General features: G+C 29.3%; 1 protein-coding gene across 2 annotated transcripts in view; it reads right to left on the bottom strand.

The window, feature by feature from the left end:
* Atx2 (Ataxin-2) overlaps positions 1-17,332 on the bottom strand; it is an 86,566-nt gene that overhangs the window by 41,280 nt on the left and 27,954 nt on the right. For both annotated transcript variants that reach the window (XM_014418904.3, XM_014418905.3), the window contains 5 exons: positions 15,479-15,584; positions 11,748-11,955; positions 9,804-9,925; positions 7,138-7,262; positions 2,804-3,213 (listed from right to left, as the gene is read on the bottom strand). In XM_014418904.3, coding sequence (XP_014274390.1) covers positions 2,804-3,213; positions 7,138-7,262; positions 9,804-9,925; positions 11,748-11,955; positions 15,479-15,584 — 971 coding nt within the window. The remainder of the gene's footprint in view (positions 1-2,803; positions 3,214-7,137; positions 7,263-9,803; positions 9,926-11,747; positions 11,956-15,478; positions 15,585-17,332) is intronic.

Here is a 17,332-nt window from a genome sequence, read left to right as displayed (position 1 = left end):
ATATATACTCCATTTTATTCTGTAATTACATCACAGCATACATAAACATCCTATTGCAAAACCATTAAACATTTCTTAATTTATTTATTTGGATTATCCACATACATATCCTATCATAATACTAAGATATGTATAAACAACCATTAAAAAGCTGTCTCATTTTATTCATGAATATTTTGGTATAGATAATTGATAGACTTATAAATCCCGAAAATACAAACAGGAGTACATAAAATTTTATAGGACCAGAAGTGATTGGTTCCTTTTAAACAAAAGCTAACAATAAATGCATATGTGATTAAGTTCTGAATACTAGCTGGTACATTAACTTAACCCACAGCATGGCAGGGTCTGATGGATTCATGGCAATATTAATTGTGATTAATTTTGAAAAGGTCCCATAATTCATTTCCACATAAATAAATAAATACAGTAATAAATGCAAAAACATTGAATGTATGATATGATATAAATAGTAAACAAATAATGTTATTGGGTCCAAAAGACCTTTTTGTAAAGATTCTATATACCATGTTGTGGGTTAAGGCTCTATGGCTCCACTTGAACTCGAATGTATGTTCAACCAAACATAGTTCGTTAACATTGCATTCTAGTTTGGTAACCAACAAATAAGTTGAACTCTCCCATATTTCTTATAATCTATCCTTGCACACACACAAAAAAAAGATGACCACTAGTAAATTATTGTTATTAGATTAATTATTACAAAGAATTTGTAATGAAATTTTTTTTTCATAAAGTTTTAATTTGAATAGACTTTTTTTATACAACAGAAATACTAAGAAAAGTTGCTAGGCTAAAAAGATTAGAATAATTTCAATGCATTTTCATAATAATAGATTTTACTCATTATTAGAATCTTCAGTAAAAAAGAAATTCAGCATTACAGGAATTCCTAAAATCATGCAAATCATTTACAATAGCAACTTAAAAAGTTGAAGGATTGAAGGATGTCCGCAGGGGGGAGTTCTTTCTCCCCTCTTGTGGACTATGGTGGTAGACTGTCTCCTATATAAACTAACAAATGAAGGGTTTGAAACTATAGGTTATGCAGATGATCTGGCTATAATAATAAGAGGCAAGCATGAAGAAACTTTGATAGAGCGTATGCAACTAGCCTTGAAGGTCACTTGGAATTGGTGCCAAGAACAAGGATTGAGCATAAATCCAAGCAAAACCACCATTGTACCCTTTACGAGGAAGAGGATTCTTAATATAGAATATTGCAAACTGGGAGGAGTACTGATTAATACCACAAAAGAGGTGAAGTACTTAGGAATAATTCTAGATCAGAAACTCAAGTGGAATTCCCATATAAACAGAGTCATTGTTAAAGCTAGAGGTTCCCTATGGACTTGTAAAAGTTTATTTGGAAAAAAATGGGGAATTAAACCCAAAATGGCAGAATGGTTATACACAAGGGTTATAAGACCCATGATAACCTACGCATCGGCAATTTGGTGGCCGAAAACAGAGGAAAAAACCTCACAAATAAAACTGGAAAAGGTACAAAGAATGGCGTGTCTAAGTGTGACAGGAGCAATCAGAACATGTCCCACAGCAGCTATGGAGACAATTCTGAATCTAACACCCCTACACATCTGGATACAAAAAGAAGCTATAATGAGTGCCTTAAGTATAGAACGTGACTGGAATTATAAACCAGGAAACTATCAAGGACACTTAAAGATCCTAAATAAGATTAAGGGTAAAGAATGGATGAGCTTTCTAAGTGACCATTTACCCAAAAGACTTGATTTTGAAAAGAACTTTAATGTATGTATTCCAGACAAAGAAATATGGAGGAAAGGAGGCCCTAAATTTGAGAAGGGCGCATTGGTCTGGTATACTGATGGATCAGTTAAGGAAGGAAAAGCAGGGGCTGGGGTTGTAGGACCTAATTGCAAAAGAACCCTAGCAATGGGAATATACCCAACTGTCTTCCAAACTGAAATACACGCAATAGAAATAGCGGCATTAGAAAACATTAAAAACAATCCAAAAGGAAAAAGGATTTATATAATATCAGACAGCCAGGCTGCCTTAAAGGCAATAATGTCCTATACTATAAAATCAGGGCTAGTCTGGAATTGCCTAGAGAGACTAAAGGAATTAGCCAGAGGCAATAAACTGACCTTGATGTGGACCCCAGGACATGAGGGGATTGAAGGTAATGAGATGGCAGATACCCTAGCTAGGAAGGGATCAGAAATGATGCTAATTGGCCCTGAGCCATATTGCAGCATATCTGGAAGTGCAATCAGGAATGTGGTTAACTCCTGGGAACAAAAAGAGAAGGAAACATACTGGACGCTGAAACCAGGTATGAAACAATCCAAGCTCTTCATTAAAATATCAGAGGAAAAGGCAAAATTTTACCTTAACCTTACTAGAAATGAACTGAGGACGATAACAGGACTCCTCACGGGCCACTGCCCCTTAAAATATCATCTTAAGAAGATGAGGCTGGTGGAGGATTCCACCTGCCGTCTATGTATGGAAGATGAAGAAAAGGCACAGCACATTCTGTGTGAATGTGAAGCCCTTGCATTCAGAAGATTACAGTATCTGGGACAGGACAGAATGGAGCCTGAAGACATTTCTAGAATAAACCCAAAAGAATTATTGAACTTCATAAGAAGCATAGGATTCATATGGGATCTCTAGTGGAAAGAGGGGTAACTCACAAAAGATCCAATTGGGTCGAAGTGAGGAAGCAGTGTAATAATAATAATAATAATAATAATAAAAAATTGAAATTTCATATTTTTTTTTTACATACCATGTCTTGTGGTTAAGGCTGTTCTTTGGGGCTTCGGAGATTCAGATATACCATTAACACGCTCTCTAGGAGTATTATTATTTGAACATGAATTCGTAACAACACTTTGAGATTGAGCAGGGTGATGTTGAGGAAAAGAGGAATTAGAAGATTTCATTGGATTATTATTACCAACTTGCACAGGAGGTACAGAAGAGGTCCTAACATTTTTATTTGTTTGTAGAGTTTTCCGTTTTGGTGGACAAACATATTTATTTCCTTCACTATTAGGACTGCTGTCCGAGGAAGATGGCCGTACTACTGCAGCATATTTATCTTCCTCCTCTCCATTTTCCATGTCAATGCGAACTTTGTAATTAGGATTACTTTCAATTTCATTAGCTATTTTAGCAGCTTTTGCTTCAGCATCCCTGAAAGGTAAAAACATTATTTAATTTTATCTACGATTTTCTAAAAACAAGCAAATAAATGGAAAGATTAAAATATGAAAAAACGCACATCATAACTTTTAACAAATAATAACCTAGATGACTGATATTTTAACAGTAAAAAAACTTGATTTATCAATTTAATTCATTTAGAATAAAGTATTTAGTTTGACTAACATTATTTAATATTTTTTTTTAAATTAATAAACTTACCATTTCCTTTATAGACTAAAGAAAAAAATATGAAAAATAAAATAACATTTTGTATACTGATAGTTTTGATGAAGAGTTATAAATATTCAATTTATATTCAAGTATTTTATAAAATCTTAAGATGGATTCTCATGTTACAGAAAAATAGTCTTAGTTTTAGTCCATTAGAACTTTTACTCAATTAGTTAAGTCAAAATTGATTTTCTTCCCCCCACTGCAACACAGGGTAGAAACATTCCTTCAAAATAAAAATATTACAGGAAAAATTAGTTTTAAAATTGCTCAAACTACTACAATATCTGTACCATGCAATGTTTCACTCCTAGTTTTCTAGTAAACATATTTTTTCCTTTGTAATCTGTGTTAAATTCTAATTATAAAGGATAACTTAAACTTTCTTAATCACTTTTTTTTTTCTTCTTCAATTTTTGCTAATAATGAGGTATGTTTATGTACTTCAATACTTTGTACCTTTATTTTAATATCATTACAAAGCAAAAACAGAAAAGTAAAGATTAACTATTGAATAAAAGGAAACAGTGGGAAATTTGTTTCCTAGTTTAGTATTGCTTCGAAGCTGAAGGATCAGCCACCAGTGGAAAACACACTTCAGTAGGGGAGCCTATCTCATCGCATTTGCATCATAAAGTATGTTGTGTAAATATCTTCATTGACGTCATCACCACGGCCGTTATTATCAGGATACTTTTAAAAGCTATTTCAAACATTATAATTTAAGTTTGGTTATTCTATGTTATAAGACTAAGAAGCAATATTTTTGTTATGTTAGTTACAGTGGTTGTGGATGAATAAAATACATGGAAATGTCATTACCAAGTTGAAAAGTCAAGTCATTACCATACCTGCACTACTATTGCAACTTACTATTTTAGTATTTTAGGAACATTATTTTGAGATAATTTCTTAATCCATTATTATAACATTTCTTTTGTTATAAAAAAAAAAATTGTTACCAGCAATCTTTTATGAATGAAATACCTTGACATTAAAAAAAATATATATTTTAATAAAAATTGTGAATAAAAACATTTCTGTTTGAATAATTTTCTATAATTAGAGGAACCTTAGTTCATATTTTACTTAGTAAACCGCTTTACGGCAATATTAGATCTTGAAAAAAAAAACCTCATATTCATACTGGTTACCATTATTGTGTTTTTCAAAAAATTTAAATTTCTTAAGAAAAAACAAAACACTTTTGATCTTGGCCTCTTGTTGAGATTAACAGGTGAATGCCAATAGAAGGTGTATACACTCAGGAAATCACATTAAAATTTAACTTAACATTACAAAGATTATGTAATAAAAAAAACCATAATATGAGAATCATCTCTAAACTTAAATAAAAAAATCAATAAGACACATTCGAACATTTTTATTTTTAGGTAGCATTCCTAAGTTGGAATCAAGTAGTTATATTCATTCATTTTAACACAACATATTTTGCCTAATCTCACAAGTAAACATTTCTACAGATTATAAATCACATTTGAGTATAGTTATATTCATCAATTATCAAGGTGCAAATGCTCTCCTCTGAAAAACACTAATAATGTCATAAACACATCAGTTACAGTAATTCCACTCCAATTAATTTAGGTATTTTAAAGATAAATGTCCGTTGTGGCCTATTAGTCCATAAATATGAATGAACATAACATAGAGAACCACTTAGGAATGCTACTTAAAAATTACTAATAATTGGATCTTTTGGTTCTTTGATTTATTTTTAATTTTATAAAACATTCAGGACTTTCAATTATTAAAATGAATATTTATATCTTTATCATCAAGACAATACCTATGCAAAATGTTTTTTTTATTTTTATAATTTTTCATAGAAAGGAAATTTTCTTTAAAAATCTGGTATCGCAGAATCATTCACTACCCTCTCTCAACTTTCTGATGAAATTAATCCTCCTTTCAGAACAGTTTTTTTTTTTTTTTTTTTTTTTTTTTTCCATATTCAGGTTGATAATACTTTTTTTCCAATATATTTCATATAAAGGTAAGGAAATGTAAAATCTGACAATGGTCAAAACAACCATAAAAACACAAAAATATTTATTTTCTACTTTAATTAATTATCAAATTCTTTTATAGTTTATTACTTCTAACAACAAGAGATGGTTAATTGTATCAAATTAAAAAAATTAAAAGAACTTAAAAAGTTGGCATTTAAGCCCTGTCAGACTATTTCAATGAGGATTAGACCTATTGGATATTAAGAAACGCTTGATTTTGCATAATTTCAACAACTTTTTGCATTGTAGTTTTCTGGGTTTCTTTAAAGCTCTAAATACGAATTTTCATTTAAACAAAAAAAAAATTGTTTTTTAACTTTATTTTTTTAAAAGGATTCTTTTAATCTACAGGGTTCACCACTACATGCATAATTCCTTAGGATTTTACCCAAATACAAAGTTACTACAACTGTTGGAAAGCTGAATTTTAACTCATAGCAGTAACTCTTACATTTTATACCTTTATATTGGAGAAAAATTGGTTCAGAATAAATAAAAACCTCTCAAAGATTTTATTTAATATCTCTAGTGTTTACCAAGATAGGGTTTGCACCATTTTGTATTGTTTATATGGCCCTAAAAAACACCCAAGTTGGTCCAAAGTTTTTAATTTTCGAAAAAATCAAAGACTCGCGGAAGGTGAATAGTTGGAATAAACAATTTTTTTATTGAAACAAATATAAGTAAAATGTTTTATTTTTATTTTTCTATTCCTATGAAAATTTGTATTAAAGGGTTTCTTGAGGTGCTACAAACAAATATCAACTTTGTTTCTGTCAAGAATACAACAGTTAAACCTTTTATTTTATACATTTTACACCACTCTCCATTACTCTACACAACTTAATATCTTAGATATAAATATTTCTAAAATATTTAGCTTTCCAACGGTCCAACTTTAGCTTCCATATTACTACTCTTATTTCTGGAAATTGGTTTTTAACCCGAGAAGAACATTGCTGTTGTAGATAATTATTAAATTCTTTCATTATTAATATTTAATATTTTTAATTACTTCTATTAATGAGTGATGGTAAATTATTTTAACTAAAAAAATTAAAAGAATTTTTGAGGAAACCATTTGGCATTTAAGCCCTGTCAGACTATTTGAAAGAGGATAAGGCCTAGCTAATATTTAAGGCCATTTAATTGTGCATTGACATGATAAGTTTAATCATAATCGTTAAAAGCTGTCACAGAGAAAATTTTAAAAATGTGCAAAATCAATTATAAAAAAGGAGCTGTAACATTGCAAGGATATACCAATCTTAAAATGTTATTTTAGTTTCATACACACTTTGGTTTATGAGCTAGGCTTTTCACATACACCCATAAACACCCCATCCCTATTAGGCAAGACTTAGTAATTTGGAGCAGGGACACCTAAAAATTTGTATTTTCATTAAAAATCCGGATTCGAAATTTTTAATGATCCCCTTACAATACTTTCCGTAACAGCATATTTAAAACATAGGTAAATGAAAGTAAAACGGTAAATGGGGTGCATCTCAAAGCATAATGGATTTGAGAGACATTGCCAAATGATATAACAAATCAAATTTTAGAAACTTCATTTTAATGAAAGTAATGTTAACATATGAAGATTTTTCTCTAATCAATAATAGTATGTAAAAATGATAAAGCTTACTTGTAATCTTTAGAATCCTTGTTTTGAAGAGGTGTTGTATAATCAGAAAGACCGTGATCAAAATTTGAAGTTACTCCATACATCTGTTCATTTTGCCGAAACATTTCATTTACATCCCAACCATTCTAAAATTAAAAATATAAAAGATAAAATAATATAAATAACAATGAAAATAGACATAATAAAATACCCCCTAGTCATCCTAAAGAACCCATTTTCTTACAAGTTCCACTGAATGGCCATTCCAACCTAATTTTCAGTACAAAACATTTGAACATCCCTTTTGAAATTTGAAATCCTGTGAATTTCTCCTGAAAAAATTATTACAATAAATTAAAAAAAAAATAAAACTTGCTGATATTGTTACTAATTGTTCTATCATAAATTTACTAAGTTTTCCCAAAAGAATTCAATCGTTCCTTCATCCTGGAAAATAGTCCTTGTTCATCCACTAAATAAGACTTTAATCCCTAACTTTCTGTCTCATTTCTATCCTATCAAACATTTTAAAACATTGTATTTAGTTCTAACTATCCAGTACTTTGAGAAAAAAATTCAATTCCTTCTGGGTTTCTCCATTCTGTAAACACTTCTTCAGTCACCAAAGACCTTTATCATGCCACAGTACCCCACAAGTTTACCAACCTGATCTTCTAAGATTTCTCCAAAGCTTTTCATATTATTGATTATGGCATATTTCTTTTAAAGTTCTGAACCCTTAAACTGTCTAAAAATTATTATTAGTGCTTAATATCCATTCTAAGTAACACCAATATACTGATGAAAGCCGAATAAATCTTCCCTTCTCCCCTCCGAGATCTACCATTTAATTGACAAGTTGGAAGATTTCCTTTATAAATTAGCAATTGAGCAGACAACAACCTACTTTCCTTAAATTCAAAGCCCTTAATGGATTTAGTCCCTTTCTGAAATCTACTTAATTCTTTACTAGTGTTTTTATATAAAAGATGTCTAATTAATAAAATTTCTTTGACAAAAACTTCAAAATAAAATTCAATAAAACCTTTTCTATAGAAAAATCACAAATGTGAAATTTCTATTGAGAAATCTTCAGCTTACAACAGTTCTACTACTCTCGTAAGCTCGTTTCTCAACACGCTCGCTAAATTAACTCCTTGTCTCTTTGCACATTTTTCCTTACTTTAACTCAGATTGAGTGGTATACAATGGGACTTCAGGTGAACTAAAATCAAGATTAAAAATACTAATGAACTGTTTACTAGAATTAATTTTGGGGATCTCCAGAGAAATATTCATTTCACAATAAAATATGGAGTTAAAGTGTTTGTTTCCTGACAATACCAAAAGAACTTTCTTGCTTTCTTCACATACCTTTTAATCCAATCTAATCACCCTTCTTAGGTTTTCCAAATCCAGTACTTCAAATTTTACATTCCATTCCACAATTCTATCCTTCCTATAAAATTGCTACATTCAACAAATCCTTCATTAAGTACTAACTATGTTACCTACTTATTGGAATTCTAATCTAACCCTAGTCTGCAATGTCCTCTCTCTTACTACATATGAATTCCATCTTATTGCCTATCTCTTGTCTTTTCACAAATTATAATTTCCTTCTGCCTGGAATAGAAGTAAATATATGCAAATAATAATAATTTGCATTTTAATAAGAGCCAAAATGTTTTAAATAGATTATTACAAGAAGAATAATGGTACTACTGATTGCACTGCCCTTTAACTTATTTGATAAATACTTTATTTATACAGTGCATAGGTCTATTTTACAGTCTACAGGTGAAGCATCCCCCAAGATGTGATACCACCCACAGTTGTCAAACACAGGTTCTTGTTAGCCAGATAACACAACTTAAAAAATTAATACCATTTAATTGATGATTGTGAAGAACTTTGTTTTCACCTCATGTATTGTAATATGTGGAGAATGATATTAAATATATATATATAGAAACATGCATTTACCCTATTACTATCTCTTTGTAATTTTGCCAAATAACAGTTTAGGTGAGTCCATTATTAGTATGCTTGGGGATGGCTTAAGAGCTCAAGCATTGTGAAGCAAAAACTAAATATTGGTGAGATATAGTGCAACTGTTTTATTACCATTCAAACTTTTCATCTTAAATAATTTAAAAGAACAAATTTAACTTTTCAACAAATAAACTACAATGTCAAATTACAAAGTCATAGTGGTAAAAACTAAATTTAGGGATTTTCATTTGCTTGAAATAAATTTCTAGGAAATGATATAAAAAAGTTTTAAAGGGAGGTTTAAAAAGACAAATTGCTACTTAAAATTAAAATATCTCAAAAACTGATATCACTGAAACATTAGATTGAACAAAATAAATACTGAGGGTATAATCTTTTAGAAAAAGAATGAAGACATAAGCTTGAGCTTTTTTAATTAAATTAATATGAGGATAAATGGTATTAACAATCATAATTTCAGTATTATTAATAATATGATAAAAACAATATATGAAATTCTAAAAATTTTATATTCAGATAAATTCTAAAAATAACAAAACCGAATATCTATGGTTGAATTAAAAATAAAACCAGTGTTTTGTGTGTTAATATAATTTAAAAATAAAAACAATAATAATTTTAGCTTATAGTAAATTATAGATAAATAATAAAACATATTAATTTCAACTTACTGAAGTAGTACCATCCAATTCATATTCATCTACATTATTCCCAGCACAATCCCAAGGTTCTAATTCCTTTTCAGTTACTTGACCATTAAATTTACTTATTGCAGTGTCTGTTTGAAAAGTATCTAAAATTTAATTTAAACAAACAGAACATTAATTATTTCAAACAATTTTTGAAATACTTATAACAATTAATAATTAAAATAATACAAAATCAAAAATTCTTTTATTTATTGTTATTATTTAAGAATTATCAATGATAAAAAAAAAATCAAATTAGCTCAATATTATACTACAGACACTAATGAATAAATGAAACTATACACCACAAAAACCTTATTTAAATTTCATAACTAAATCTCGTTTTGAGTAAGGTCAGAACAATAGAATCTTGCCAAAACAACTTCAATGTGACGAGGTATTAGATCGGACTGTCTCTAAAAAGTTTGATTGACCATAGGCAAACAAAATGTTAAATGTCAACTATAGAAATATTCTTTCTTTTACTACACATGGTGTATTATTAGACAGTAGTTTATCTAATTAAATATATAAAACAAACACAATTTATAACATGATACTGTAAGAAGATTAGTAATATATATATATATATACACACACACACACATACAGCCCAAGATGGACATTGGCTTCTCAAGCAATCCTGTGTGTCATGCTGATTTAGAGCCTTAGTAGTCCATTAATTTTATTCTCTTGACATACCTATATCCTTCTTGTTCCATCTATTTTTGAAAGATTTTTTTTTTCAGTCATAAATCATCCGTTCCACAAGGCCTTGCCACCTGACTCTCCAGAAATGGGTAATCTTACAATATATTGTTTTTTCAGAATGGTGTATTTCATTATTGGTTTTAATTTTCAACAAATCATCCATGTAAGTACTTCCATCTATTCCCTTAATTATACAGCATTTAAAGACTCTATGAGCCTGCACATCTGCGGCTTTAATATTTCATGTTTGGGATGTATAGATAATGACATGCTGGACCAAACTTCTATATATTATATATTTTTTATATACATTTTATTATATATAACTTCATGTTGGTGTGCTTGGAAAGAAATTGTGACACCATTAATTTTATTTAAAAAAATAGGCATGGTTTTCTGCCAGGATCCACTTCCTTATTTTGTATTTTGCTCCATTTCCACTATTAACATCAGCACCAAGATGGGTGAAAGTTTTTACTTTCTTAAATGCATTTTCACTAATGACCATCAGGTCACTTCCTTCTTTTCTTTAAGTATACATGTACTCCAAGGCAATTCATCTTATTTTTATTAACCTGAAGCCTTATAATTTCACTTGTTTTTTCTTCAGTTCACTAAATGAGTTTTTAGAGGTGCATCTGATTGCCAATATAACCACACCATCGGGCAAAGCCTGGAACTGGATCCTTTATTGTCCAATGCTCCAATAGCCTTTTACAAAGTCATAATAAACAATAGCGATGAAATGCCATATCCCAGGCTAACTCCAGATTCTACTGGAAATTATTTGTTGGATTGGTTTCCTTTAGTGGTTTAAGCTTGGGCATGGTTTAATTTCATTTTAACCTGATTTATGATTTTATTGTGTTTCTCAAAAACCTGTAAAGCAGAGAAGATGGCCGTGATATACATATTTTTATCATTTTTTTTTTTTTTGACAAATGATATTCATAGTTTTAGATTTCTATGTGGTTTGAACTTCATCAGAATAAGAGCCATTATTATTTTCAGGAATAAATATGTTTACCAATAACCTTGATTTAGAAAGTCATATATCTTATTTGTAAATTAATAGAGCAACTAATACAAAACTACACAATTATGCAGTAAAAGAAAATTTCACTTGATTTTTTTTATAATTATTATTTTTTATTATATCTCTGAATGTCAACCTTAATTAATTTAAAAAATCTTAAAATGGAAAGGTGAAATTACCTCTTGTAGCATAATCAATATCTGCATCAATGATTTCTAGTTTAATTATATCGGGAGCTTTAAATATTATTTTCTCTATAATTGAATCTATATGAATTTGGAGTGGATTAGAAGGATCAACTTTGTGAGCTAGTTCGACCACCACTTCAAATTGAGCTGAGAAAGTTCTAAATATTCCTTCAAATACAACTCCTGTTGATGTATGCACCTAAAATAAAAATAAATATGAAAGATATTGTTGCAATAATGTCTAAATTAAAAAAATCAAATAAATTTTAATTTTTGAATTTATTATAATATATAATTTTTATAAATCAAAATGGAAGTAACAATTTACAACCATTTTGAAAACTAAGTCTTAATAATATTACACATTTAAAAATTATATGATAGGAATGCAATTACTCAAACTCCACCAAATAAATATTTTTTTATTTAAGCCTCTTATAACTAGTACTTAATATGAGATTATTGTAGCTAAATAAACTCAAGAAGACTTTTAAAAGTATAGTGGGATAGGTATTTTGAGGTAGATAACAGAAGTAATACTATATCAGGAGATGGAGTAAGGATATTCTTAACAATTATGATTTATCAGAAGTATTAATTTTTTTTTTAAGGTATGGGTGTAAGATAGAATTCAATACAGTATATGTTTCATAATCATCTTGAAAGATTAATTCTTAAATAAGTTAGGGTGACATCTACTCTGATACTGCTGAGTAGGATGTAAACCATAGTTTTATGTACAGTCTTTAGAGTAACTTTCATATTATATTTTTACCCGAAACCAAATGGACCATCTGTTTAATATTTTCATATGTTGAAAGGTCTGCTGTGTTTTGAAGAGGTTTAGATGTCATTTTCTAGGCCAGTGAGAGCGAATGCCTGTATGGTACTCAGTACAAAAAGCTTGGGGTTTACAATTTGTATGTGGCTTTAAACCAAGTATGCAGATTTTCCTAATCCTTACAATGAGGTGCTAAAATGTCTAGGAGCTTATAAAATCAGTTATTCAGATGAAAGTTTTAGAGGTTATTATATAAAAAATTAAGAGTAAACAGATCAGATAGAATGCAAGAGCTTATGTTAGATAATTTATGAAAGTCTATTTTATGAGTTGAAATGAGTTAAAAAAAAAAAATGAAATTTTGAGATAACTGGCCTTAATCAGTGTAAATTACATGTTTTGTAGGAGATTGCAGAAAGGCCTGTGCTTTGTAATTCGAAGGTGAAGAATTTTGGAAAACTAAGAAGTACAGCTTCGTTTTGAGTGGCTGATAGGTCTCATGTAGGTTCATAGTTCTTGTTTCATGTAGTGGAACCTTTTTGAGGATTGAAGTTGCCAAGGAAATTGTCTCTGTCAGAAAAATGATCAAATTATTTTTTTTTCAAAAAGCCATAGGAGGAACTTTATTCTATATATGTATTTTAATTGACACAATAGACAGATTTAGCAGTCCTAGACCTGCTCAATTACCTTTTCCTAGTCATCCATGTCAGCAGCACACCTTATGGAGATTTTTTTTTCTTCACATCTTCGACCACATTATCTATCCATCTCACCTTTGGTCTAGCTCAAGACCTAATACCTTTAGGCTTCCCATAAAACAACTTTCTTCCTGCCTTTAATTCATTCATTCTCTGGTAATACCCTAACCATTAAATATACTATAGTGTGTGAGATTGAGGATGATGAATGAGAAGGCGGTGGTGGGGGAAGGTGCAACTGGCCTAGATCATTTTTATACCTGTTAGTAATTCATAGTTTGCTTACAAGATGACCACATGCACTCTGGTAAGGGGCAAAGCTTTTCTTTGGCCACAATGTAAACAGAATTCATATTGAAAACTTTTTCTCATAAAACTATACTTCTAGTAAACAGACAACTTATTTATCCCTAGTGATTTCTGTTTAAGGAAAGTTTCACTGTTTTTTTTTTTTTTTTTTTAATGATATAGTGGAAAAAGGAATTAATAATAGAAATTGAATGGAGTACAATAAAAAGATAAACTAGGGCAAACTTCTTCAGAGAATTCATCTATGGGTGGAAAGAGAGAGTGGGCCCAATGCACTTGAAATTGCGAAAGGTTTGACCACCTAGCATCACTGAGCCACTGGGAGAAGATGAAGCAGAAGCCAATGTAGATCAAGATCAGACTGGCATACTGGAGAAGACATCCAGACGGATAATGACCAGGAGGGCTGGACCTACCGGATGGTTGTGGGTGGATAAGGAGCAACCCCATCAGTGAGGCATTTAAGCAATGGCTGAGCTGCATCACAGTTAAGGTTTAAAAATTGTTAAATTGTAACAATGCTACAGTCCAATCTTCATTAAAATTCCTGATTTTTCATGAGATTTATTTTAAACAGTGGAGGCTGAGTGAGGCACTAGAGGAATCTTGAGGGAAGTTGTGAAATCAAAATTTGGAAAGTCTTTTGAACTTTTTTTTTTTTCTTTTTCCGCCAAGACTCCCATTTGAGTTCTATACTGCCTAACCATGATTGGGGGCCAAAGTTCTTCATTTTGTGGGACCGCCACTCAATGAAAAAAGTCAACGTCCCAGGCCGGATTCGAACCGGCACCGCCAATAGACATCAAATTGGTAAGACTGAGTCTTAACCACTGAGCTATTTACTTTTTTTTTTTTTTTTAATTATTTTGAACTATTACAAATGCAATTATTTTATTTTTTCTACTGTTATTCAGTTAATGAACTTGAATTTTATGAAGAAGTTGCATTTAAATTTATTTAAAAGTCAACTCTTTGCTATATGTTTTGTACTTTTAGCAATTAACAATATTATTACTATCTATATAATGATCTGATAAATATGAAAAAAAAAAAATAATCATTTTTATTAATAATCTACTTACAGTGGTCTTATCATTACTTTTTTCTTCTAAATCACAATATCCAAGGATGTAAACAATTTTCAAAAAACAAAAAAAACACAAAAGCATAGGCAACAGACAAGGGGGGTATAAAGTAAATAATGTCATTGACAAACATGATGAAATAGGGTGTATTTTGCCCCAAAATAGCAACATACAAATTAACGTCCTTTATTTCAAGTGAAATATATTACAGATTGGAGAGAAATAAAAAGGACTTGTGCTATTTCTGTAATATCTTCACATTAGGTAAGTTAAAAAAAAAAAAAAAAATGAGCTTCGTTGATACTAGAAAACCAAGATATTTTTTTAAGGCAGGAAAATAATAGATGGAAAGATGGGCAGACAAAATCCTAGGGGGTATAATTTTATTAATTAAATAAATAAAATAACTGATAAGATTTTATTATGAAGAAAATAAATCTTGGGAGAGAACTGAAGGAAAAATAAATACTATTGCAGGTAAATGATTTAAAGGAAAAATAGGAAGACGGCAGCGGCATAGCAGTAAAGGAGGGAGATATCAAAAATGAATTTAATTCAATAGTTGGAACTGGGAAGGTCACATAACAATGAACCAAAATAAATATTACTCTGTAGCTCCATAAATTTATTAATATAGTAATATAAATATGATGGCAAGTAAATTAAACAAAATAACTGGCATTTAAAATAATGATTTGAAAATATATGGATGTATGTAAAATGGTTTTATATAATTTAAGAGAAATATATAATATAAAGGCATTGAAAATGAGAGAGAGAAAGAAATGTATGCATAAATAAAATTTAAAGGAAACTTATGAATTATAATATAACAATGTTTATTACCTTAATAATATTACCAACTAAAGAGGTAACAGAATTCATAAAATATGAATTATTGTAAACTCCGTCCAGAGCAACATTTCTTTCAGTTCCACGGGCTCTTGGAGACCTAAAAGTAATGACAATGAAAATTAAAATACCACAAAATCAGCAATCAAATACTAGGATTATATTTAAATATACATTCTCAATGAATATTATTAAAGTAGTGATATTATTTATTTTATATAACCTTACTAAAAAGGTTATATAATAAGGTACTAAAGCACTACTTTTTTTTTCATTAAGTTTTTTTATTTCAAAACTAATTAAACAGCATGTAATGGTAATTTTGAGTAGCTAATGAACTTTTCAGAACATAAAAAGTCTATTAAGTTTTTTGTACAACTTCAATTGAAAAATAACATATTTAATAACCATTAGTTTTTAGAAAAGATTTTTTTAATTTACAACACTAAATTATCTGTTTATGTTTATGAAAATATAATAATCTACTAAATAATTTGATCTAATATTACAAAGATTGATTTCCTTGACCAGATAAATTCTCATCACAAAGAGAGGTGAAACCTTGGAAGCAATTTACTTTAGTTTAATATTTATAGTGGTCACCAAACAATATACTAGTATATTCAAATTCGGTTTATAAATAATATATCTAGTATCAGTTTACATTTATAGACATGTAATCTATGAATGAGACAAAGTATAACAATCAATAATCTAAATAGGGGATTAAAATATGAATTCAGGGTATATAAAGAAAAGTTAAGACATCAGGAGTGCATGCATACCCTATATTGAGGTTTATTGCAACCATAAGCATTAAATTATTCCATAATTACACACGTCCACATGCACACATACACACCCACAATTTTTTTTATAAGAATTCTTTTTTATTACATAATAACCTTTTTTATACAAGAATCATATAACTTTTAATTTGTAAAAAACATGCACCATGCCTTATAGACTAAGGCATAATACATAATTACATAATGATTACAAAATCACATTTGGTTAATGTAATGAAACATTATATTTATGAACATAAAATAAAATTAAACCACAAAAAAAAGAAATAAAAATTGTGATTCTAATGTTAATTAACAGCATATGTGAAACCAAACTATTAAAAAATATATAAATACATTACACCGAGAGTACAAATGTCTGATAATTGCAAAATGCACGATTTAAAAATAGATATATACATTGAACAAAGAGCATAAGTGAATAAAAAAAAAATAAATAAATCAAATTAAATTTTTAAAAACTCACAAAAATTAAGAATGAAATGAGCTTCCCTAAATTAAAAAAAACCAAACCAAAACATTTTGTCATAGTACATTAGACATGGATCAATTCAAATAATCATGCTTGAAAAAAATAAATACATTTAGTTATTTCAAGATAATTTCCAAGAATTTCAATTTTTTTTTTTTATTTCTTGAAAAAATAGGTAAAAATCGGTCAGTGATAATGCATAAGTCTTACATTGTAAGACTTTTGAAGAATTTGAATTAATGTTTGGAATTGCAGAATTCCATCAGTAGTTTTGTTGGTTGGTTCATGTCATATATTAACAAATATGTAGATGTACAATGATTTGGCTTCATTTCTCAACTTAACTGTGAGCACCAAATCTTTTATTGTTTAAATTTTGTCAAAACTGAGTAACAATTTGATGTATTTTAGAGCATTTAATACCAACTAATCTTGCAGTAATTTTTCAATTTCAGGGAATATTATTTCTGAAACTATTGGATAATGTTCTAGAACCGCAATACACAAAAATAAACCCACTGATTGAAACAGGTTTTGGACTGCTATTTGACATATTTTGATATGTTC

Source organism: Halyomorpha halys, unplaced genomic scaffold (genome assembly GCF_000696795.3).
Source record: "Halyomorpha halys isolate HHAL.00 unplaced genomic scaffold, Hhal_1.1 Scaffold213.1, whole genome shotgun sequence".
Classification (NCBI taxonomy): Eukaryota; Metazoa; Arthropoda; class Insecta; order Hemiptera; family Pentatomidae; genus Halyomorpha; species Halyomorpha halys.
This window is presented reverse-complemented; position numbering and strand designations above follow the sequence as displayed.